Source organism: Nuphar pumila, chromosome 2, assembly GCF_984573655.1.
Source record: "Nuphar pumila chromosome 2, dmNupPumi1.hap1.1, whole genome shotgun sequence".
NCBI classification, from domain to species: domain Eukaryota; kingdom Viridiplantae; phylum Streptophyta; class Magnoliopsida; order Nymphaeales; family Nymphaeaceae; genus Nuphar; species Nuphar pumila.
The window spans coordinates 118,841,246-118,864,960 of record NC_143250.1 but is presented as its reverse complement, the minus strand read 5'-3'; the positions used below and the strand labels follow the sequence as shown (position 1 = coordinate 118,864,960).

General features: G+C 38.6%; 1 protein-coding gene across 1 annotated transcript in view; it reads right to left on the bottom strand.

Annotated features, from left to right (window-relative positions):
• Positions 1-4,642: 4,642 nt before the first annotated feature.
• Positions 4,643-23,715, bottom strand: part of LOC149846908 (E3 ubiquitin-protein ligase BRE1-like 2) — a 93,575-nt gene continuing 74,502 nt past the window's right edge. Inside the window, exons 16-19 of the mRNA XM_089998200.1 lie at positions 5,988-6,125; positions 5,513-5,715; positions 5,040-5,202; positions 4,643-4,901 (exon numbers count right to left, since the gene is read on the bottom strand). Of these exons, the coding sequence (XP_089854326.1) occupies positions 4,770-4,901; positions 5,040-5,202; positions 5,513-5,715; positions 5,988-6,125 (636 nt within the window). The 3' untranslated portion in view covers positions 4,643-4,769. The remainder of the gene's footprint in view (positions 4,902-5,039; positions 5,203-5,512; positions 5,716-5,987; positions 6,126-23,715) is intronic.

Here is a 23,715-nt window from a genome sequence, read left to right as displayed (position 1 = left end):
GCAGTCGATTCGGTATGGTGGGATTTCATTTTTGGTTGCTTGGAGCGTATGAATTTTGATGGCTTATGGTGCACTTGGATCAAAGAGCTTCTTTATATATCTTTTAGGGTAATTTGTGGTAATGGCAAGCAAGGTGCGTTCTTTAACGTAAGTAGGGGGCTACGTCAAGGCGACTCCCTATATATCCCCTTTTCCTTGTTATGGAGGCTTTATCTTCCATGTTTGACTCAGCTACCTCAAGTGATATTTTCATGGGTATGGACATGTCGGAATGCCCTAAACTTTCACGTATTCTTTTTGCTGATGATATTTTAATCTTTGGCTCAAAACTAGATTCATTTCGCTTGGGGCATGGGATTTGGTGGATAAGTTTGCTTCCACGTTATTTGGACGTCTAATTAGTGGCCTCCCCTTTAAGTATCTTGGTTTTCCTCTTCATCTTGGCATCTCTTGGGATAACTATTGGAAGGTGATAGAAGAAAATGTCGCGGCAAAAATCAGTGCTTGGGCTGGACTAATTTTATCTTTTGCGGTAAGGATGATATAAAGTACGTTCTTTCATCTTTCTTAGTGCATTTTCTTAGAAGAAGATCAATCGTTCTCTTCAAATTTTTCTTTGGTCCGGGAAAGCTCAGAAGGAAAAAATACATATGGCAACTTGGTAACTAATCTCTCGATCCAAGGAAGAAGGTGGGTTGAGTATTAAAGAAGTTGGTAGATGGAACAAGTCTCTTTTGCTTAAATGGCTATGGTTACTTATAATAAAACATGGGTGGTGGTTATCAAGCACAAATATAGTTAGAAGGGATGGCCGTGGAAATGGGTTCGGGGTCAAAATGGACCGGGGCATCCGAGATTTGGAAGGGTTGGGTAAAGCTATTGCCAACCCTTGTGTTGAGGTTGAAAATGGGAGCAAAACTAGGTTTTGGAAAGATGAATGGTGTGGGGACGGGTGCCTAAAGGACCTTTTACCTTATATTGGTTTGCAAAAGGGAAGGAGATGGTATGTTTTTATTGGGATCAATTATGTGGTTGGGAAGTTCAACTTCGAAGGAACCCATCTTCATTTGTTTTTGAGGAATGGTTGCGTGTGATGAATATATTAGTTCCACTTAAACTCAACTCTTCCAATGATTTGCCTTAGTGGAAGCATTCTCTTAATGGTGTTTTCTCCACTTCTTCTTGCTATCGCTCTCTTCGCAATCCAATGGCACAATGGCTTCCGGTAGAAGCTTATGGGACAATTCTTTTCCTATTAGAGGCATCATTACGGGCTGGTTACTCCGTGACAAATTGCTCACGGACCAAGTAATAAAAAGAAAAGGGATATATATATCATGTGTAAAAGAGAAGAAGAGGGTGCATACCACTTATTTTGGAATTTTCAATATGCTCAAAAGTGTTTTGCAGATGTGTGGCAATTGCCTTGTAGCTTTTGGGAAAATAAGCTTCATCTAAGGGAGGTTCTCTTGGCTACTATCATTCGGCTAAGGAGCGCTAAGATCAAGTTCGCTTGGCGATGCTTTGTGCTTTTCACTTGGCGACAAAACTGGTTGCAACGCAAATGCTAGAAGTCATCTGGGCAGCGAGAGCTAATATGGCTTTGTGGGAGCTTCGGCGAAGGATGCCTAAATCCAATGAAACTTTTATGCTTAAATTTTCAGTTTATATGTAAAGTGCATGTGAATGACACCTCGTCATTCTCTATGTATCTATTCTCTTCTGATTTATGAAATTCTGATTATTTTTCTCTCAAAAAAAACAAATAGATAAAGTTCAACTGGTTGCATTAATGATGGCAAGGGATAAACCCTTGCTCAGCTGAAGCTTAACGACTCCGTGGGGGCAAGGGGTGTGCCATGGTTTTACACCATGAGGACAGCGATCGTGGCAGACATAGCTAGCACGACTAAGTCTCTGACCCCGATGGTGGTTTCTCCATCCTTCATAAAAAAAACCTGGCACATTTCTTTTTTGGTGCTTCAAAGAAAGAAATGGTTTCTGCACGCTCTATATGAGTTGGTGTTTCTACGTAAGGGTCAGGCCCATTGTTGTTAGTATCATAGCAAATCAGTCGATTCAGGACAATTCATATCGTTTCAGCCAAAATCAATATGGAAGAAGTTGATTCGGCTTATTGATGATTCATATCATATTGACCCAAAATCAATTCCTAACAAACTGATTCAGCTTATTTTTTAAATATTTTAAAAAAGCCAAGTCATATCGTATCGGCCCAAAATCGACAGAAGCTTATTCAACTTATTTTTAAAAAGCATTTAAAATATTTTTTACATTTTAATACTATTTTAATATTTTATTGACACGTGTCTGGTTAAAAACTGACTGATTCTAGCTAATTTGGTTTGGAGTTTGAATTGCCTGATTCTTTAAATCATTTTGAAAATCGATTCAGGACCGTGACAACATTGGTGGCCTCTAAGGACCTCTCCAACCTTTGGAAGATTAAGAGCTTCGCTTGAGTCCGGAACGAGTGCAATCACATGGCACAAAATTTGTGCATTAAGCATCTGATTGCCCTCCATCAGGCCTTGGGCCCCACAACTGACAGGCCCTGTCTCCAAGATGGAGGGTGATCAGGTGCTTAATGCACAAATATTTGTGCAATCATATTGCACCTGATTTTTTATGCTTCGCTAACTCCCTTAATCACCCACTAGCGTCTGACTACATCACAACCTCATAGGTTGACTGGTAGGGCTGCCTCTTTGGTTCTTGCCACAAAGATCTCTGCATGAAATATATGAGACTTCAACTGCGAAGACAAACAAAAATTCAGCTGTAGTTGGATTCGTCAACATGCTTTCCATATGGTCGGTATCATTGAATCCAAGATATCTGCGGTGGATAATAAAATTTGTTTAAAAATAAAAAAACATGGTTTTTCAGATAAATAGCAGTTTAAAACGTAAATATCGCATTTAAGTCACAGTATTTATGTTTTTTCATAAATCTCTTGATATTTTGAAAATCTCACGAGAAATTGCTGCTTTAAACTCAGGCAATTTCCCGCAATATTATCACGAGATTTTTATAAATCTCGTGATATTTGTCGCTATGTTTGAGACTCCGTCTTGTAACCATTTGGACGTGGCTCTATGGTACCAAAAGGGCTTCCACAAACTGGACGGCTTCCAGAGATATGATTTGAACTTGACATCAGACAAAATTGAATCCATAATTGAGCTTTATCGAAAAAAAAATTCTATAGATAACTTTCCATCCCTACGCATTCCTCTCAAAAAAAAAAGAGTTTCACCATTTCATAGATACTACAATTTTTTTCTGTTTTCAAAGTTAGAAGAAAACGCATTTCAAATGTTTAGATACCAATCGTCAGAATTACAGCCCAGGTACAAACCAGATCCTACTCATATTGACAGATTCAAATGATATATAACAAAATGTGATCGGAATTTGAAACAAATGGCGGGCCTATCAGGTAATCAAATATGTACAGATGAATTAAACCGGGTCTAACTGCTGCAATTTTCCTTATCTAAAGCGGACTCATCTATAAACTCCTCCGGACAAAAAATCTTGAATCCACAATTTAACTCCCAAGAATCCCTTGTATATAGGAGGGCATCCGGTCAGCCCAAGCCAGACTAAAGCTCAGCCCATTGGGCTTTAAGTGCAGCCCAGCCCCGGAGATGGCCCAGCCCATTTATTAATGGGCAGGGTCTTGACCTAGTTCTTAACGAGCTCAGGTTTGAAGAGCAGCCCAAGACCCAGCCCATTGGGCCAATGTTCACCAGGTCAGTACAACCCAGCCTAAACCCATTTGTAAGTTATTTTTTAATGAAGTTCATAAATTAATTTCTATATTACCAAAAGCAATGAATTAAATGAAAGATTTCAGGTATCTTTTTATTTCTCATATAACCAATGCAACCAATTAGTTAAAATGTAATAGTTACCAAGTTTCTATACAACCAGCTACTAAAAAATTAATTAGGTAACCCAGACCCATCCAGTCGGCCCAATAGCCCGTGGGCCAACCCGACCCAGCTCATGTATAACATGCTGGGTTTTAGCCCGATAACTAAAGGGTCAGAGCCTAAAACCTTGACCCATCATGTGCCCACCAGGTTTTCCGGCCCATTGCCCACTCCTTGTATATGAGATTCAAGGGATCGATTCAACCCTGAATCTGTAATTTCATCTTTCACTGTAAATTCCTGAATCTCAGAATCCCAGTAGCCGAGGCACTCAATGCACCATAAACCTCCCAATGCATAGCAAAGAAGACTGAGAAGTGTTGCAGTAGCATTCTGATAACAACCTTAGAGATGAACTATAACAGCAAATTCGACGCAGTGAGTTCATGAATGGCATATGCCTCGAATCCATCGGACATGTGGTTAGAGAAATCCCACTCTACTAGGTAACCCTTAAAGCACAAACCTCAAAATTTTCAACTTGAATAACAATTCACAAGAGAATCATAACTAAGCCAATTACAGCTCAGAGAAAACAAAGGACCGCAGGAATCCCAGTGGAAAATAAGGGCCACACTTAGAAATCTCGCTTTTCCACTATCAAAATATATATTAATAATCATACAACTTTTTGGGCAATAAAAATAATACTGTAAGATGGGTAGCCTAATTAAGTTATTGTAGCTTGTATAGTAGAAAAGAGAATAAATAGTACTCAGAAATGAGGAAAGGAAATCAAAACCTGGGATAAGACAAACGGATGAAAATATATATACATTGAAAAGGAAAAGAAAATTGTGGGAACTATTAAATGTGGACGGCTCGCACATCATTCTGGCCAAAAGGAATGCCACAGCCCGGGCACTTGCGATGACGAATCTCCAAATTCCTTTGGATGCATAGACTGCAGAAAAGGTGGTAGCATTTTGTAATTACAACCTGCAAGGAATCAAGATCTGGATCAGATGTCAAGTTCTCTACCAAAAACACAAGGTAGAAATGTTAAACTACGCCCAGCTATACATGGTGTCTGATATAGATATCAACCGAGCAGAATCCACAAATTTTTCTAAATACCTCCTTAGGTCTCTCATAGCAAACGCTACACTTCAACACAGCTTTGTACTCCTTTATTTTATCTTGAAGTTTCTCAATTGCTGCTTCACTGCTTTCAGAAGCCATCTGATGAACCTTGTTTTTAAGTTCCTGAAGTTTTTCCTCTCGCTTTCTGTTTTCCAGTCTGATTGGCAGTTGGGGGAAAAAAAGAAGATATCACAGGAAATACTTATGCACCCAAGAAAGGTGACCAATAAAAAGGAAGAACGAAAGAGAGGCTGTGCAAATAAATCCAATTTGCACGTCATGTCCAAAAAAATAAAACTAATATGAGTTAAGGGGGACAGGAATGTTCAAAATGTTTGAGATCTAGGGGTTACCATTGTCAAGCATTTGAGATCTATCAGTACATTAAAGACAGGACTACCAAGCAAGTCTAAAAAATGAGTAGCTATAAATCATCCATTTTCAGAAGATCACAAAACATAACCAACCTTTTGTTTTCCAACTCTATTTGAAGCTCATCATACTCCCTTTGATTACGGTCAATTTCTTTCTCTGAAGATTCAACAGCTGTCTTCAGCCATTTTAACTCCTTTTCTGCATCTGCCTGTTCCACTTTCACATTCTCCACACTGATTGCAAGATGCTTGTTTTCTTGAGAAGCTTTAGCAGCTTGGACCAGACATGATTTAATCTATATAAACCAAGGAGCTATGTCACAAAGATGCTGGTACAACCCAACACAGGAGATCGGTTTGAGATGCGAGTTCACAAAATTTTTGAAGAAAAGGACACAAGGACAGATATTTTTTAAACTAAAAACTTATCAAAAGTAATAAAATAATATCTGTATGTGTCCAGTTGTGTCACCAAGGACATGCAGCCAAACCAGTGTGTCCCTGTGACAGGTGGGGAGAAAAATGCAAACATAACGTCTGAGAATATAAACAGCAGAAAGAAAATCACCTGCTCCTCACCACGGGCAATTTTCATCTTGAGAAAATCTAATGATGCATTAGCTTGCTGCAGTTGCTTTGCCAAAGCCTGCTTTTCAGCAAGAAGACTGCTCTGTGCATGCTTTATCTTTACACTCTCCGAAACAAGCTGACATAAAAGACATTCATGGTGATGTATGGATAACAGATTCATGAAGTCAAAGTACATTCACTGTAAAAGACTATATAGAGATGGTCATTAAGATTTGAATTTGTTTCATTCAGAGGTCTTGAGAAGTTTTCTTCCCGTGCTATGTAGTGAAATGGTCACAAGGAACCACTGTACAGTTTAAATAAGTAATCTTGGAACTGTGAAAGAAGCCGACAAATGTTCTCTACACAAAATCAGCATGATCATCAGAAATATATATATATATATATATAGGTTGGAAGAAGTGAATGACATAGTTCACAGTCTGCCCACTCAAGTGTTAAAAAGAGGGCAGGAAAATTGATTCAACAAACAAAACATTTCAGGCTTGAGACGGGAAAGCAACAGTTCCTGGATAGGGCTGTTAAACAAGCCGAATGAACCAAACAGGGCATGTTGAGGCTCGGCTCATTTACTTGAGGATTGAGCTCATGCTTGTGTTTAGCCGAGTCGAGCTCGAGCTAGTATATATTTTTATATATTACACTTAATAATTCATATTATATATATTTTTTCATAGTCTATATCGTTCAAGGCGATTTCTGACAAAGGATTTATTAGACCGAGTGTATCCCCTTGGGGTGCCCCGGTCCTCTTTGTTAAGAAGAAGGATGGTTCAATGCGACTTTGTATTGACTACCGCATGTTGAATCAAGTAACGGTGAAGAACAAATACCCTTTGCTTAGGATCGATGATTTGTTTGATCAGTTGAGAAGGGCCAAGGTGTTCTCGAAAATTGATCTTCGTTCGGGTTATCATCAGCTGAGGATTAAAACCGAAGATATTCCTAAGACAGCGTTCAGGTCCAGATATGGGCATTATGAATTTCTAGTGATGTCCTTTGGACTTACAAATGCCCCTGCGGCATTTATGGATCTGATGAACCGGGTTTTCAGGTTGTGGCTGGATTCTTTTGTCATCGTGTTCATAGATGACATTCTGATATATTCGGAGAGTGTGGAAGATCACCGAGAGCATTTGCGACTCGTGCTGCAAACACTGAGAGAACATCAGCTTTACGCTAAATTCTCAAAGTGTGAGTTTTGGATCGATAAGGTAATGTTTCTTGGTCACGTGATATCCGAGAGAGGTGTAGAGGTTGATCCAACCAAGGTGGAAGCCGTTTTGTCATGGGAACAACCGAAGATGGTGACAGACATTAAGAGTTTCTTGAGATTGGCGGGTTATTATCGTCGATTCATTCAAGATTTCTCGCGTATAGCGGCTCCGATGACTCGGTTGTTGCAGAAAGGAGTGAAGTTCGAGTGGTCCTCTCGCTGCGAAGACAGTTTCCAAGAGTTAAAGAAGAGGTTGACCACAGCGCCGATTTTGACATTGCCTTCCGGTACAGGTGGTTTTGTGGTATACAGTGATGCGTCGGGGACGGGACTAGGTTGCGTTCTTATGCAGCATGGAAAGGTCATAGCATACGCTTCCCGACAGCTAAAGGTGCATGAGAAGAATTATCCCACACATGACTTGGAGTTAGCGGCAGTAGTGTACGCGCTGAAGATTTGGCGCCACTGCCTTTATGGGGAAACGTTTGAGGTCATGTCTGACCACAAGAGCCTCAAATATATCTTCACCCAGAGGGACTTGAATTTGAGGCAACGTAGGTGGTTGGAATTCCTAAAGGATTACGACTTCTCCATCGCTTACCATCCGGGTAAGGCGAATGTGGTGGCTGATGCGCTTAGTAGAAAGGCGTCAATCACAGCAGCTAGCTTAATTGGATGCAGTTGGAATCTGGTCGAGGAGTTCGTACGATGGCAACCTTTTTCTGATGACTCTGAACGCATCCTTTGTGCCGGGATGCAGGCACGACCAGAGATCATAGATCGAATCGAGGAACTCCAATCAGAAGATCCGGACTTTGAAAAGTTGTGTGATAGTGCTCAGAAACCAGAAGCGCAGTTTCGCCAGGAGGAGGGCGGAACCATTATGTTCGGGGACCGATGGTGGGTCCCAAAAGCGTTACGGGAAGAGTTGATGAGTGAAGCTCACAGGTCGAAGTATTCTGTTTACCCTGGTTCCACCAAGATGTTCAAAGATCTTCAGATGACTTATTGGTGGAATGGGATGAAACGGGACATCGCGGAGTTCGTATCTCGGTGTCTTACTTGCCAGCAAGTGAAGATTGAACACCAGAGACCAGGGGGACTTTTGCAGCCTCTTGAGATTCCAGAGTGGAAGTGGGATGATATCTCGATGGACTTCATCGTAGGGCTGCCCAAGACCCGACGACAAAGAGATGCCATATGGGTGATTGTGGATCGTTTGACAAAGAGTGCTCATTTTCTTCCGATCAGGATTAGTCAAAGCTTGGAGAGCTTGGCCGATCTCTACGTAGAGGAGATTGTTAGGCTTCATGGAGTGCCTCGTTCGATAGTGTCAGATCGGGATCCGAGGTTCACATCTCGATTTTGGCGACAGCTTCAGAAAGCCCTTGGCACTACCTTGAAGTTTAGTACTGCTTTCCATCCGCAGACAGACGGGCAGTCAGAGCGAACGATTCAAACGCTCGAGGACATGTTGAGAGCGTGCGCTTTGGATTGGGCCGGTGATTGGGACAAACATGTGAAGCTTGCAGAGTTTTCTTATAACAATAGCTTTCATGCTAGTATTGGCATGGCCCCGTATGAAGCACTGTATGGCCGACCGTGTAGATCTCCGGTTTGTTGGGATGAGGTTGGAGTAAGAGCAGTAGAGTCTCCATAAATCGTCCAGCACTATGCGGATCAGGTGCGTTTAATTCGGCAAAGGTTAATTGCAGCTCAGAGTAGGCAAAAGAATTATGCCGATCAGCGGCGTAGGGAGCTCAGTTTTGAGGTAGGCGATCACGTGTTCGTTCGAATCTCTCCTACGAAAAGTATCTTCCGGTTTGGGAAGAAAGGCAAGTTGAGTCCTAGGTATGTGGGACCCTTCGAAGTCCTTGGACGTGTCGGAGAGACTGCGTATCGAGTAGCACTTCCTCCTCAGTTCTCGCAGATTCACGATGTTTTTCATGTCTCGATGTTGAGAAAGTACGTGCCTGACCCTTCACACGTAATTCATTATGAGGCGATCGAGGTACAACCTGACTTAACTACGGACGAGAAGCCGATAGAGATTGTAGAACGCCAGGAAAGGGTACTACGCAGTAGGACGATTCCGTTCGTAAAGGTGCGATGGCAGCATCATGGGCTAGATGAATGCACTTGGGAGCCTGAGGCAGACATGCGTCATCATTACCCTCTCTTATTTGGTACGTGCTAATTTTGCGGACGAAATTCTTTTAAGGGGGTAGGGATGTAAAACCCGAGATTTTTATTAGAAAATATTTCAAATTTTTCAATTCGGGCCTAGATCCACATTACGGATCCAGGACCCATAAAGGGGGGTAATTAGGATTTATTTATTTGAAATCTTGATTTAATGGTAATAATAGATAAATGAAAATTTTTCTATTTTAAAATTTTAATTTAATTCGAGGATCCACAGTGGATCCATTTGGATCCACTTGTGGACCCATTTTGTTTTGGGGCCGGGTTGCGGGTCCCGGGTTCGGACCCGAGCCCCACCCCAAATAACAGCCCTTTTAAAACAGAAAGGGCAACCCGATAAGGGTTGCCCGATAAACCCTAACAGGAAAGGAAAGGGGGGAAGGGGGTGTTACGCAGGGCGTAACCGACCTCCCCCTCCCATCTCAGCAAGGAAGGAGGGGGCCTGGGGTCGATAAAAGGGGAGTGAAGAGAGGGTTATGCCCTCTTTACTCGGGCTCTCTCTTCCCCATCTTTCCCCATCTCTCCCGCTTGCTTGGTGCGCACACGCCGGAGGAAAGGAGGTCGCCGAAAAGCTGCGACAGCCATCAAAAGCCCTCCAGCGGGCTCCCTGTCACGGCAACAGCAAGGGGCAACCCCAGCCGACCGTGTTTTCACGTCCCCAGCATCCGATAGCCGGAATACCCTTCAAAAGGTACGGATACCTCTTTTTGATTCAAATGGGGCATCGGTGGAGATTTGATCTCCATGCAACAGTCGATGGAAATCTCATGGAGAACAGTTTCCATTGTTACTCCCTTGCGCCTTCTGTGCTCATGTTGTATTGAAGAAAAATAAAATAAAAACATATTTAAAAGCTTTTCCTGCATGATTTGGGGCCCAAGTATGCAGTCGGCTGAGCTGTGACCCAGACCCAGCCAACTGGGTCGGCTCGGTGGGTCTGGCTGGGTGCTAGACCCAGTTTTAGCTGAGTCTTTTATTCCAAATTCTTATTTTAATTTGAATGGTTAGAATAAGTTGATATTGAATAATGAAGTTTTGCATCAGCATTATCATGTTGATAGATATCTTTTAATTGATAGGCATTTTTATTTTGAACTTGAATGGTTAGAATAAGTTGATATTGTTTAATGAAATTGGCATCAGATTTATCAAGCTGATAGGCATTCTTATTTTAATTTGAATGGTTAGAATAAGTTGATATTGATTAATAAAGTTTTGCATCAGAATTATCATGTTAATAGGCATTTTTATTTTGAACTTGAATGGTTAGAATAAGTTGATATTGTTTAATGAAATTGGCATCAGATTTATCAAGCTGATAGGCATTCTTATTTTAATTTGAATGGTTAGAATAAGTTGATATTGATTAATAAAGTTTTGCATCAGAATTATCATGTTAATAGGCATTTTTATTTTGAACTTGAATGGTTAGAATAAGTTGATATTGATTAATGAAGTTTTGCATCAGCATTATCATGTTGATAGATATCTTTTAATTGAACTTGAATGGTCAGAATAATGTTGATATTGTTTAATACAGTTTTGCATCAGAATTATCATGTTAATAGGCATCTTTTATTTGAACTTGAATGGTTAGAATGAGATGATAATTCATCCATAGTTTAATTCTGATATGTCTTAGAAAGTAAATATGGTATTGAATTTGTGATCATTGCTTAGCAACTGTTAAAGCTTAACCAGCTGGGCATTTAGGAAAACCTGAGACAAAAAGGGATTGTACCTAGTGATTTCAAAAAGAGATATACCTATAAAGTAATTCAATGGTGGTTTTCGAAATAGGATAGGCTGTCGTTTTGACAGCATACACAGATCCATACTGGACCTGTGAATATGCTGTCAGACCCATCCAATGGGATCGGCTGGGCTGGGTCCAGTCTTTTCACACACACACACACACATATATATATATATAAGTCTGTTTGTATATATATACATATATATATATATATATATGTATATATATGTAATCAGGGATATTAGCATATGGCATCCCCTTTTTGGTACGCTTCCGGACAGCATACGCAGCCCCTGTTTGGGCCGGTGTCTATGCTGACACACTCAGCCAATAGGGTCGGCTGGGCTGAGCTGCTAATTTCAAAACTTCTCTTATGCTGGGAATCATGCCATGTTAGTAACATAGGTGGTTAGCATCGGAAAACAGGCCCTGGTTATGTGCTTGGTAAGGTTAATATTCTAATCATGTGATGCATGATAAATCTTGAGCATGAATTATGTACCTACAGTCTCATTTCTCTTTATGTTAGGAGTTGAGGTGGTGTATATGACTGTTGGAACATGTTTACTCATTAATGTACTTGAGGTGTGTTGTTACATTACATATGATTGTGATTCCTGCATTAGTGTTCCGGTGATCAAAATGAATCATCGAGGGTTTGGTAAACCCGAGCTGTGGGAATATTTTCCCTTACTCATTTCAATGCATTTCAAAGATCATGCTTCATAAATATTTCAGCTTTGTTGCACTGTTCTATATGTTTCCACAGGCCGGAGTCCTGTGATGGCTCTCGCGAGGTAGATGCGAGCTTTTGTCTTTCTTTTTGCATATGATGTTGCAAAACTTAAGAAATTAAATTTTAATAAAAAGTAATAATAAAGCACAGTATAATAAACCTTCTGGGATCACTCATCTGGAGAATGAGGATCTTAAAAATCCGGTCTTGGGGAGACTGTGAGGATACAAAACTCCGTGTGCAAATTTTGGTCCCCTGAACCCGATATTGAGGTTCCTTCTCCTGGCCACGGTTTTAGGGAGAGTCCGTCACTTTACCCGGGAGTGGTGTGTTTGACACAGCTGTTGTTTTTTGTACCAAGGAAGTGGCACTTGTGGGCGTGGGGTGTCCCTTGTGTCCCCGACATTAAATGTGGAGGTCTAATGTTCCGAAGGTGATTCGGTCGAGGGCTAAGTTGGAACCCAGTAATAAAATATAAATTGTGTGCTAAGCTACCCTGGGAACCTAACTTAACCTCGGGGTTTGTACCCGTTTGGTGTATCCGCGGGCAACGGTAATTAAAAAGAGAAACTTAAAAGTTGTATGCATTTAATAGGGCATGCATAAGGAAACAAAAGACTTAATGGAAGATAATAAAATGATTCATGCATTGCACAAAAGACATGCATTTTTCCTGTTATGCATTAGATCATGCATACTTTAATGGTTTCCTTACTCAATACATGAGGGTAGGTGTTGAATGTTTAATTCTTGTTGCATGCTGAAATTTTAGTAGATGCTACTGCTTTACTGTCCTTGCATGCTTAGCATTTATGATTTTTACATGAATAAATTCTCAATTGCTATAAACTGTCTTGTATGTATTTCCATTAATTGTTGCATGATATCTCATCTTGACTCTTATCTCACTTGTTTCATTAAGAAGTAGCTGTGCTCAGGATTTCGATTCTGACACCCTACTTCATTGGTTTTTCGCAGGAACAGGTGATCCGTGAAGTCGACAGCTACTGCGAGGGCGCGAGAGTCACAACGAGTTTTGACAGTCTTCTTTGTGGACAGAGTAGCTCCTTATTTTGGTTTTTCAGTCTAGTGTTCTTGTTATTTGCTTATTGTCATCAGTGGTTACTTGAGTCAGACACCTTATTTTTGAGATTAGTTTTAAATTCATGAATAAAGGTAATGGTTAGTTATGGATGTTAGTTGCAAGTTCTTTTGTGGTTTATGGCTATCCAGTTGGAATTGAAACTGTGAGGACCCCGGGTCTCTGGGAAGTTTTCCGCACTGTTTTAGAAAAAAAAAATCCACAATTTCAAAGGGGATGAGTTGGGGTCGTTACAGGTTTGGTATCAGAGCCACCACAATTACTTGCAATTTATTGTCTTTTAGTGTTTAATTTTCATAATTGGTATGAGAGCCCTGTCCTGAAGCGTCAACAAGTTGTGACTCGTCCTCCAGAGCAGTCTTCTTCACTGGTATGGTTGCTTAATGCTTTTACTTAATTTATATAAGTCCTCTGTGATTATGTTACTTAAAATTTAATGTTCTTTGGTGTGAATTAAAAGGCTAGTGTGATTACGGGGACGATCATCGTTCGCGATCAACCCTGATGCGGTAGTATCAATAATAGTCTAATTTGTTAAAGGATGTGCAGAGGGGAAGGCTTGGCCCCTCCCCTGCATACAGAAGGAACGAGGAGGCAAGGAGGGGCTCGGCCCCTCCCGTATGGAAAGAGGGAGATGAAGAAGACAACGAGAGGGAGAGAGAGAGAGAGAGAGAGAGAGAGATTACCTGAGAGGTGGCTGGAAAAAGGGGTGTCGTCGGCGTTGGGAGATGGCGCATGGGGGGTGTTGGCGTCGACTGCCGAAATACGACAAGCAGGAGGAAGAAAGGAACGTCGAGGGTTGCCGGCACCGGGTGGCCGGGAAATGGGAGAGAAAAGGGAGGGTCGAGGGGCGGTGGAAGAGGGTCGTCGACGGCGATGGTCGCCTGTGGCCTGCCGGAGCTCAGATGGGAGAGGATCCTAACCCTCGACTTCTTTAAAAAGAATTCGGGGGGGGGGGGTGTAGCCTCTTAAGGGCCGGGCCCCGACCCCGATATTGTCTTGGATCCGGGTTGGGTCCGGATCCGGACCCGACTCGAGTCCAAATTAATTTTTAAAAATGGACAAAAATAGACTTGGTCAAAGTTGACCGAGTCTAAAATGGACGAACTCGACCCCAGTGTGTTGACCGAGTTTAACACTTAGTTGACTATGTCTGCCCCGTGTCAGTGTCATCACCCGTGTCGGGGCGTGTCAACGCGAGTGCATCGGCCTTTTAGCCGAGTCCGTGTGACTTAGGTTTTGACCAAGCTAGCCATTAGGACTGTGCCTAACGTCTAGTTGGAGGAGGTCCAACTAGCCATGGATCTCCCTCCTAGACTAGTACTCTCCCTTTCTCTTTCTCTCTCTCACTCCCCCTATATAAAGGGTGTGTATGTGTGTTTAAATGAGAGGATTGATGTATATTGAGTGTGTGTGCATGATTGTAGTAGGGTTTTCCTTGTATATTTTTTGTATTTATTTCACATCAATAAAATATTAGCTTTTTATATCGTCTCTTTTCATGTATTTGCATAGCTTATTGTATCTAGCCAAATGCATCTTTATAATGCATTTGGATTTTATCTATGTTGTTATGTTTAGTTTCTTATGTCTCGGGTTCCGTATCATTTTGTGACATGGTATCATAGCCAAGAAAAACTTTCTTTGTATTTTGTTTCTTTGATCTTGGGACTCTTTGGTTCGAGTTTGTGCTTCGTAAAGAAATCATGATCGATGTATGACTTAGATTCAAGGGAGATCTTGATTCGGTATATGTATCTTATATATTTGTGGTTATTTTACTTGAGTTGTCTATCTCATGCAATGTGCATGAGAAAGTACCCATTTTCCCTATCTTTGAAAAAATTGTCTCATTTTTAAGGGGTTTTTTTTCTTGTTTTATACTTGTTAATTAGCAAATAATTCAGCGCTTTGAACTCTTTTTGGTATATCAAGTTATTTAAAAAAAAAGCTTTAAATGTTTTTCAAACGTAAGTATTGTCCTTTTCTTGGATATAATTGCATTCATAGTTGTGCTAATTTAAAATTTTATGAAATATTTTTATAAGGTTTGTCATATTTATTTGATTTTGTGAAATGATATTTATACATGCGTGAGCACTTTATAGTACTCAGAGATTTTAATATTAAATCAATCTTTTTTCATGCATGACATGTTATCATGCTCTTATGAAAATCATACTATTATCATGGTTGGATTTGTAATACATGCTCTTGTATTGAGTGTATTAGGCACTTTTGTTTGTATCTTAACGTGCATTAGATCTATATGATCATATTGTGATGTATGTATTCTTTGGATATTTGCTTTTCTTCATGCATATTTTGTGCACTTTGTAAGATTAATAAAATTAGTGTTTTTTATTTGTGTGCTCTCTTTCCTTATTGGCTTGTGTTTATTCCCTTAGCCGCTTTGTATCTGATCACCTTCTAATTCATTACAATTAATATTTTAAGTATATGCTCTTTTGTGTTAATAACTCCGCCTGTGTATAATTGTTTAGTTATACACTGTCGGTCCCAAGCCCAGATAAAGGAGGAGGGTTACGGTAGACCTGTGACAGCCAGCATAAAAACTTAGTCATACCCTATGAATATGAACCAATATGAGAATTTCGTTGGGGCGTTCCCTACCGAGCGACGCGTTGTACTCTATAGGCCCGGAGGCATTGATAAATGGGCAAGGGTTGCTAGGTCGTCGCCCGGAAGCGACGCGTCACACCGACGCCCGGGTGTGGTGTCAAATAGGCAAGGGTTCCCTCACTTTGTTGGACGGGTGGGGGTAAAGAAGTTAGTCCAAGACCAAAAAATTAGGTTAGCCACTTGGAACATAGGGTCTTTAACTGGTAAGTTGGTAGAGTTAGCAGAGGTTATGTGTAGGAGAAAGATTGATATTTTATGTCTACAAGAGACCAAATGGGTAGGTGAAAAAGCAAAAGTGATAGAACCTTGGGGATATAAGATTTGGTATACAGGAATAAATAGGAATAGGAATGGAGTAGGGATTGTTATGAGTCGTGAGTTTATAGATAATGTAGTTGAGGTCCGTAGGAAGGGTGATAGGATTTTACTTATTAAATTAGTATTAGGTACGGATATTATTAATATTATTAGTGTTTATGCACCTCAAGTAGGTTTAGATGATTCCACTAAGCGTCAATTTTGGGAAGATTTAGATGGAGTAGTACAAGGGATATCTTATGGAGAAAGGCTTTTCATCGGCGGTGACCTTAATGGGCATGTAGGCATTAGTAGGGATGAATTTGAGAGTATCCATGGAGGCTATGGTATAGGAGAAAGAAACGATAGTGGAGAAAGGATTTTAGATTTTGGTTTGTCCTATGATATGATCTTAGCAAACACTTGGTTTAGGAAGAGGGAGTCTCACCTAGTAACATTTAAAAGTAGGGTTAATACGAGTCAGATACATTTTTTTCTACTTAAAAAGAGAGATAGGGGTTGTTGCAACGATTGTAAGGTTATACCGGGAGAAAGTGTAGCTACACAACATAGAGTCTTAATTTTATATCTTAGAATTAGACAATGTCGCAAAAGGGATAGACATAGGATAGATCCTAGAATTAAGTGGCGGGCACTGAAAGGAGCTAAACAATGAATGTTTGTAGAGCGGGTAGTTAAGGAAGTTGATTGGTGTCTCGAGGAGGATTCAGAATCTATGTGGAATAAGATAGCGGGTAGCATGAGAAAGGTGGCTAAGGAGGTATTGGGTGAGTCTAAAGGCGGTGCACCGCTAGGTAAGGATACATCGTGGTGGAACGAGGATGTCAAATTAGCTATTAAGGTTAAAAGAGAGTGTTATAGAAATCTAAGTAAAAGTCGTGATAATGAGAATTTGGAGAAGTATATGATAGCAAAGAAGGAAGCTAAAAAAGTAGTTTGGAACGCGAGGGATAAGGTATATAAGGAGGTTTATGACAAGTTGGATACCAAAGAGGGTGAGAAGGATATTTATAGGATTGCAAAAATGAGAGATAGGAAATCGAGGGATCTGGGTATGGTTAGATGTATCAAAGATGAAACGCAAAGGGTTTTAGTCAAGGATGAGGAGATTAAGGAGAGATGGAAAGATTATTTTGATAAGCTATTTAATGAAAGTCATGCTCAGGATCTTGGAGACTTTTTCATTCCTTTTCATGAGATGAATCGTGACTTCATGCGCAAGATTCAAAAGAAAGAAATTGCAGAGGCTTTGAAGAAAATGAAATCAAGAAGGGCAGTTGGCCCAGATGGTATACCTATCGAGGCTTGGAAATGCTTGGGAGAGAAAGGTTTAGAATGGTTGAAAAATCTTTTTAACAAGATTTGGCGGACAAATAAGATGCCTAATGAGTGGAGGAAGAGTACTTTGGTGCCTCTATATAAGAATAAGGGTGATATACAAGATTGCACAAACTATCGTGGTATAAAACTCATGAGTCATACTATGAAACTTTGGGAGAAGGTGATTGAGTCTAGGTTGAGGAAGGTTGTCATGATATCGGAGAATCAATTTGGTTTTATGCCTGGAAGATCTACTATGGAAGCTATACATCTTCTTAGACAACTTATTGAGAGAAATAGAGAGAGGAACAAACATTTGCATATGGTTTTTATTGATTTGGAGAAGGCTTACGATAGAGTACCTAGGGACGTTCTCTGGTGGACAATGATGAAGAAAGGTGTTTCTCTCAAGTACATTAGTATAATTAAAGATATGTATGAAGGAGTAGTAACCAATGTCCGCACTTGTGGAGGGGTGACAACCAATTTTCCTATAACGGTTGGGTTACATCAAGGATCTGCTTTAAGCCCTTTCCTATTTGCTATAGTGATGGATGAGCTTACGAGATCAATTCAAGAAAATGTATCGTGGTGTATGTTGTTTGCTGATGATATTGTTTTGATTGATGAGTCTAGAGCTGGGGTTAATGCTAAGTTAGAATTATGGAGACAGACATTGGAAGCAAGAGGTTTTAAGTTGAGTAAGAGTAAGACAGAATACATGGAATGTCGATTTAGTAAGCAACGAAATAGAGATGGGAGTGTAGTGAAGCTTGGTGAGCAAGAAATACCGGTGGATGATTCTTTCAAATATTTGGGATCTATCATTCAAAAGTATGGAGAAATTGATGGAGATGTAAATCATAGGATAAAGTTTGGGTGGATGAAATGGAAGAGTGCAACTGGAGTGTTGTGCGATCGTAGAATGCCATTGCGGTTGAAGGGAAAGTTTTATAGGACGACTATTAGGCCCGCTTTACTATATGGTACGGAATGTTGGGCTGCCAAGAGACACCATATTCAAAAAATGAGTGTAGTTGAGATGTGTATGCTGAGATGGATGTGTGGAAATACAATAAAAGATAAGATTCGAAACGAGGAGATACGTAAGAAGGTAGGCGTTGCACCCATTGAAAATAAGATGAGAGAGAATCGTTTACGGTGGTTTGGACATATTCGACGAAGGCCTAATGATGCTCCAGTTAGAAGGATGGAGAAATGGGAAAATATATTAGTTAAAAGAGGTCGGGGTAGGCCTAGGAAGACATGGATGGAGGTGATAAGAAAGGATATGAATGCTTTGAACCTCACCGAGGACATGGCATTGGATAGAAATGAATGGAGGAGAAGGATTCATGTGGAAGACCCAGAATGATTTTCTTTGTTGGTTCATATCGCCGACCCCAATTGTTTTGGGATGAAGGCGTAGTTGTTGTTGTTGTTTGTTGTTGTTTGTTGTTGTATGCTCTTTTGTGTTAATGGCCTTGTTTGTGTCCTTAGTGACCTTGAGTGCTTCCATTGCCCTTGGATGACTTGTGTGATTTTAGCCCTAGTGGCATTGTGATTATTCCAATGTTAACTATTTCCATCTTGAATTGTCTTACATTAGTCTTCCTTGTAAGGTTATATGTCTTGTGAAAAAATTGTTACATATTATTATGAAACTTATGCCTTATTTGTGGCTTCTCATGAGGATATGCTTGTATCTTGTTTTGCAGTGATTGCATCATAATTCATTCTAGGATTCAAACTCCCTTTGTTAAAATTGATTTGAAATTTATTTCTTCAAATCGGTTGTTCTTTATAACATCATTTTTGGAATGTGGTTTTCAAAGTTTTCTTGTGGCTTTGGTTTAGTCCATCACAATATTTTCTTTGATGCATCATATCTTTCTTTTGGCCTTTTGGGGGTGAGTTGTGTGCACCTCATTATTTTGCCAGTTTAGATAGCCTATTTATGAGTATAGTGATGGCACTCCGTTTGGCTCTAACTTAGAGTTGTTTGATCTTTCGTTTTGTAAGTGTGTTATATCATTCATTTGCTTATTTGGCCATTGTTATTATGTAGATGTTTATCTTGATCTTTGTCTATGATGGATAAATTGTTATTTGTTTGTAATCATGGTGGTCCTTATAAATTAAATCTTATAATATTGCAAAATTTATTGCTCTTGCGTTCAATTGAATATTGTTTTTTAAATCTTCATGCTTATTTTTGTTGACATTAGTTTGTTTTCATTATAGTATTTTTATATCTTGTTTTTTACTCTTCCCTCTTATTTGAGTGATTTTCTCTTTGGACAAGGGATCTTGCTTATCAATTTTATAACCATGTGTGTGGTGAGTTATGTCTACATGTTGTAGATGATTGTCTTGTTTATAGTTTCACAATCATTTGTAAGGTGAGGTGTGTGCGCCTCTCGTGATTGTAGCTAGTGTTTATTATCAGTTTAGATAGCCAGTATTGTTGGTGCATGGTCATTGGTATGATTCTTGTTGATATTTGTTTTCTATCACTTGTCTTATATGTTGATACACTCGGATTTTGAGGCTGTTGAGTTGGATGTCAATGAGGAGGTTGTTGAGTTGGAGGTCAATGAGGTGATTGCTTGTGTCGACCAAACTATTGTTGGGGTTGGCATATATCATGTCTCTTCTTATGATGTTAAATTTTTTTGTATGTAGGATACCTAAAATCTCTTCATGTATTTTCTAATCTTCTTCAGCTTTTGTCCTTTTATGGGAAATGGTTATTGTTTTTTTGAAAACCCCATTAGCATGCATTATGTATCACCATGTGCCTTGGTTGCATAGATTGATATATATATTTATATTTATTTCATATTGATATTGTTATTGTTGTTGAAATTTATATTATTATAATTCTTTTGAGCCTTTGCATTTCTTTCAGACATTGAAGTATTGCTTTTATACACATGATGTTTGCTTATTAACAATTCGATATTGTTGTTTAGAATTATTGATGATTTATATCTTCGTATGACCTGTATGTCATTGATATATTGTTTGAGCATGTTTGCTTCTTGATATTCTATACTGATAGGTCATTATAATTTTGGTCCCGAGTAATTTAATATTTTGTTTCTACCTTTGAAGATATGATCTTGTGAGTATGGGTATTTGACTCAAGGTTGCCATATTAGGAAGCAAAAGTGGGAAACAATACGGGAAGCGGAAGCGAGAAGCGATGTGTTTTAAAATGTATAGGAAGCGGGAAGCAAGGAATAAAAAAATTAAATATAAGAATTGAATGGGAATCAAAATGAAACACAAATAAAAACTAAAATAAAATTGACTAATATTAAATTTCATGATTTTTTAGTATAATAATTACATTTTTAACAAAAACGAAAAATGATGACTACCACTTTAGAGAAAACACATGAAAGTGAGTGAGAAGAGTGAAAGAAAACACAAAAAACATGAAAAGTTGAGTAAGAGAATATATAAGAAGAATAGATAAAGCGTGGAGGAATCGAGGTTCTCATCAAGTTCCAAAAGCGAGGAGTATCGTGCTTCCGAAGAGAGTTTCCGAGAAGCGAGCTTCTCACTTATCTAAGAAGCTTTTGGTAACTTTGATTTGACTTATTGGATTTTTGAGAAATGGTTTTAAAGTTATCTTAGTATTTTGTAGTTCTTGTTTGATTGGTTATTGTATATCTTAATTATTTCAAAATCTTTTGAATTAAGTTTACTAGTGTATCTTTCTTTTAAATCATTAACTCATGTTTCAAAGATTATTAAAAATGTTCTTGAAATATTTCTAAATAGTTTTTTTCTTTTCTCAACATTGTTTGAATGATTGTGATTTAAATGACTGTTGTATTTTCTATATATTGTATTTTCTTGTGTTTTGATATGTTTAACCATCCTGTCTCCATATGTATATATTACATAATTGTTTATTTTATTTTAATACATACACACATTGTATTATAATCCCTTTGTTGTAGTTGTTTTGTGTTGCTTCCTCATTGCAAGAATTAAGAGAAGTCGTAGATTGAGCCAAAGTACCGTGGAGATTTTAAGATTAAAGTGCTTGGAATTCTTATTGAAGTTTGAAGCCTTGGAACTTGAAGATCTCATCTTGAAGATTATTTATGGAGGCATTTGAAGACCTTTTCTTATCTTGTTTTTGCAAACTTTCGGTTTTCCAACATAACTTTAAGGGAGGGTGTTAAGATAAATGTAATATTATGGTTTAGTTATCGAGGTATACCTAGTCATATAATCAATGCTTCTTTTGTATTTGTTATTCTTTGTAGCCTTTTTTTGTTTTCTAAGTATACCTCTCGTATACCTATTAGGTATTTAGTATTTAGATTAAGTATACTTAAATGTATACTTATAAGGTTAGAATAGGTATTTTTTAACTTGTATTTGTATGTTTATTTTTTAGTCATTATTTAATGACTAATATTTTTGTGATTTTTATTTTTGGTCAAACTGTTTTGACCAAGCTAGCAGTTAGGACTGTGCCTAACGGCTAGTTGGAGGAGGTCCAACTATCCGTTAGGCTAGTCCTCTCCTTTTCTCTCTCCCACTCCCTTATATAAGGGTGTGTATGTGTGTGTTTAAGTGAGAGATGATGGATGTATATTGAGTGTGTGCATGAGTGTTGTAGTAGGGGTTTTCTTGTATATTTTTTGTGTTTATTTCACATCAATAAAATATTTAGTTTTTTATATCTTGTTGTACTCATGTATTTGCATGGCTTATTGTATCTAGCCAAATGCAACTTTATAATGCATTTGGATTTTATCAATGTTATGTTTAGTTTCTTGTGTCTCAGATTCCATACCATTTTGTGACAAAAATATCATGATAATATGCGATATTTTTGTTTCTGGCAAAAATCTTGGGAAAATATCAGCTGAATTGAACTATTGATAATATCGCGATATTTTCAAAAATATTGGCGATATCTGTGACTGTATTTTTCTCTTTGTATATATATTTTATGCATTTTTTTCTTTGTATATATATTTTATGCACTTTTTCATATATTACACTTAAAATATATATTATACACAAAAAATATATATTTGATCTATACAAGCTCTCAAGAGCTGAGTCGAGGCAAACAAGGTGTTCGGGCTTCACTCATTTAAGCTAAATGGCTCATGGATTGGCTTGCCAACTATACGAACTGATCACATACGAGTTTGTGACAAGGCGAACCAAGACGAGTCATGAGCTGCTTGGTTCGTTTATCAGCCATATTCATGGAGAACAATGTCAGATGCCCAAGCTAAGAGAAACCATAGGCATCCAATATATTGTTCTCCACATTTTTGTGACTGACGACAGATAAACACCAGCACATATATGTGATACATATTTGTTTATTTTCAAGTTGAAATGTGGATATGTATATTCCTAGCTTAGAAGTGGACCAAGTTACATGTGGGAGTTTGGGTTAGCTTAACAGTTCACTATTAGAATCCAACTCGAGGACACTTCTTGAGAATGAAAAGAATAAGTAGCTGCACCAATCAAATGGATTGCAAGTTTTGTTTTTTCAGTCCTCACTATATTCTTCTAAACTTTCATCCTCATTTTTTTCTCCTTCTCTTTACTAAATCTACAAGGGATGAGGATTGATGAAGAAAATGGGAAGTATCATAGGTTGTGAGCTCTAAACATAAGTCAGAAGCAGCTAAAAACAATCGATGCCAAGTTGAGAACATAATGTAAACCAAACCATCATCAGTAAGGATGAGAAAAATGATGCACTTTCAAAATGATAAGTGGGTCTTCTATACCTAGACAAGTGTTAAGATATATATATATGTATTGTCATTGTAATAGTTAAATACCCAAATAGGGGTATTTTAGTCTTTTCACAACCTTGTAATAAGTTGTATCCATTAGGGGTACAACAGTCCTTTATATTACTTTTAAGGGCACTTTAGGTTTTTATTATTTTTGTAATTTATTTTTTATCGAGGGCATTATAGTCCTTATAATGTACTTGAAATAGAATTGTTGGGAGTGCCCCCAACAGATATATTTCAAGCTATTGGGAAGTGCTTGGCTCTTCTTTGCATCTTTTTGTGTATAAATAGAGGGTGTAACTCCTCTTGTGTGTAATGCTTGTTCAAGCATATTTATTATACAAATTCTATATTTTTTATGGTATTCTTGGCCTCTAAGTGGCCCATGTGTATGTGCTTTTGTGATTGGCCCATAAGTGTGAAATGAAACAAGAAGTGCACAATCACAATGCCAACAAAGGGCTACACAAGTGCACAATCACAATATGGTCTATAATGGACCGAATAAAATCCCACAAAAGAGATAACAAAGTTCACAAGAACCAGTGTTATCAAAAACGCGACTTGAGGCACAAAAGGTGTGCCTCGCTGTAATAACCACAAATTTTTAT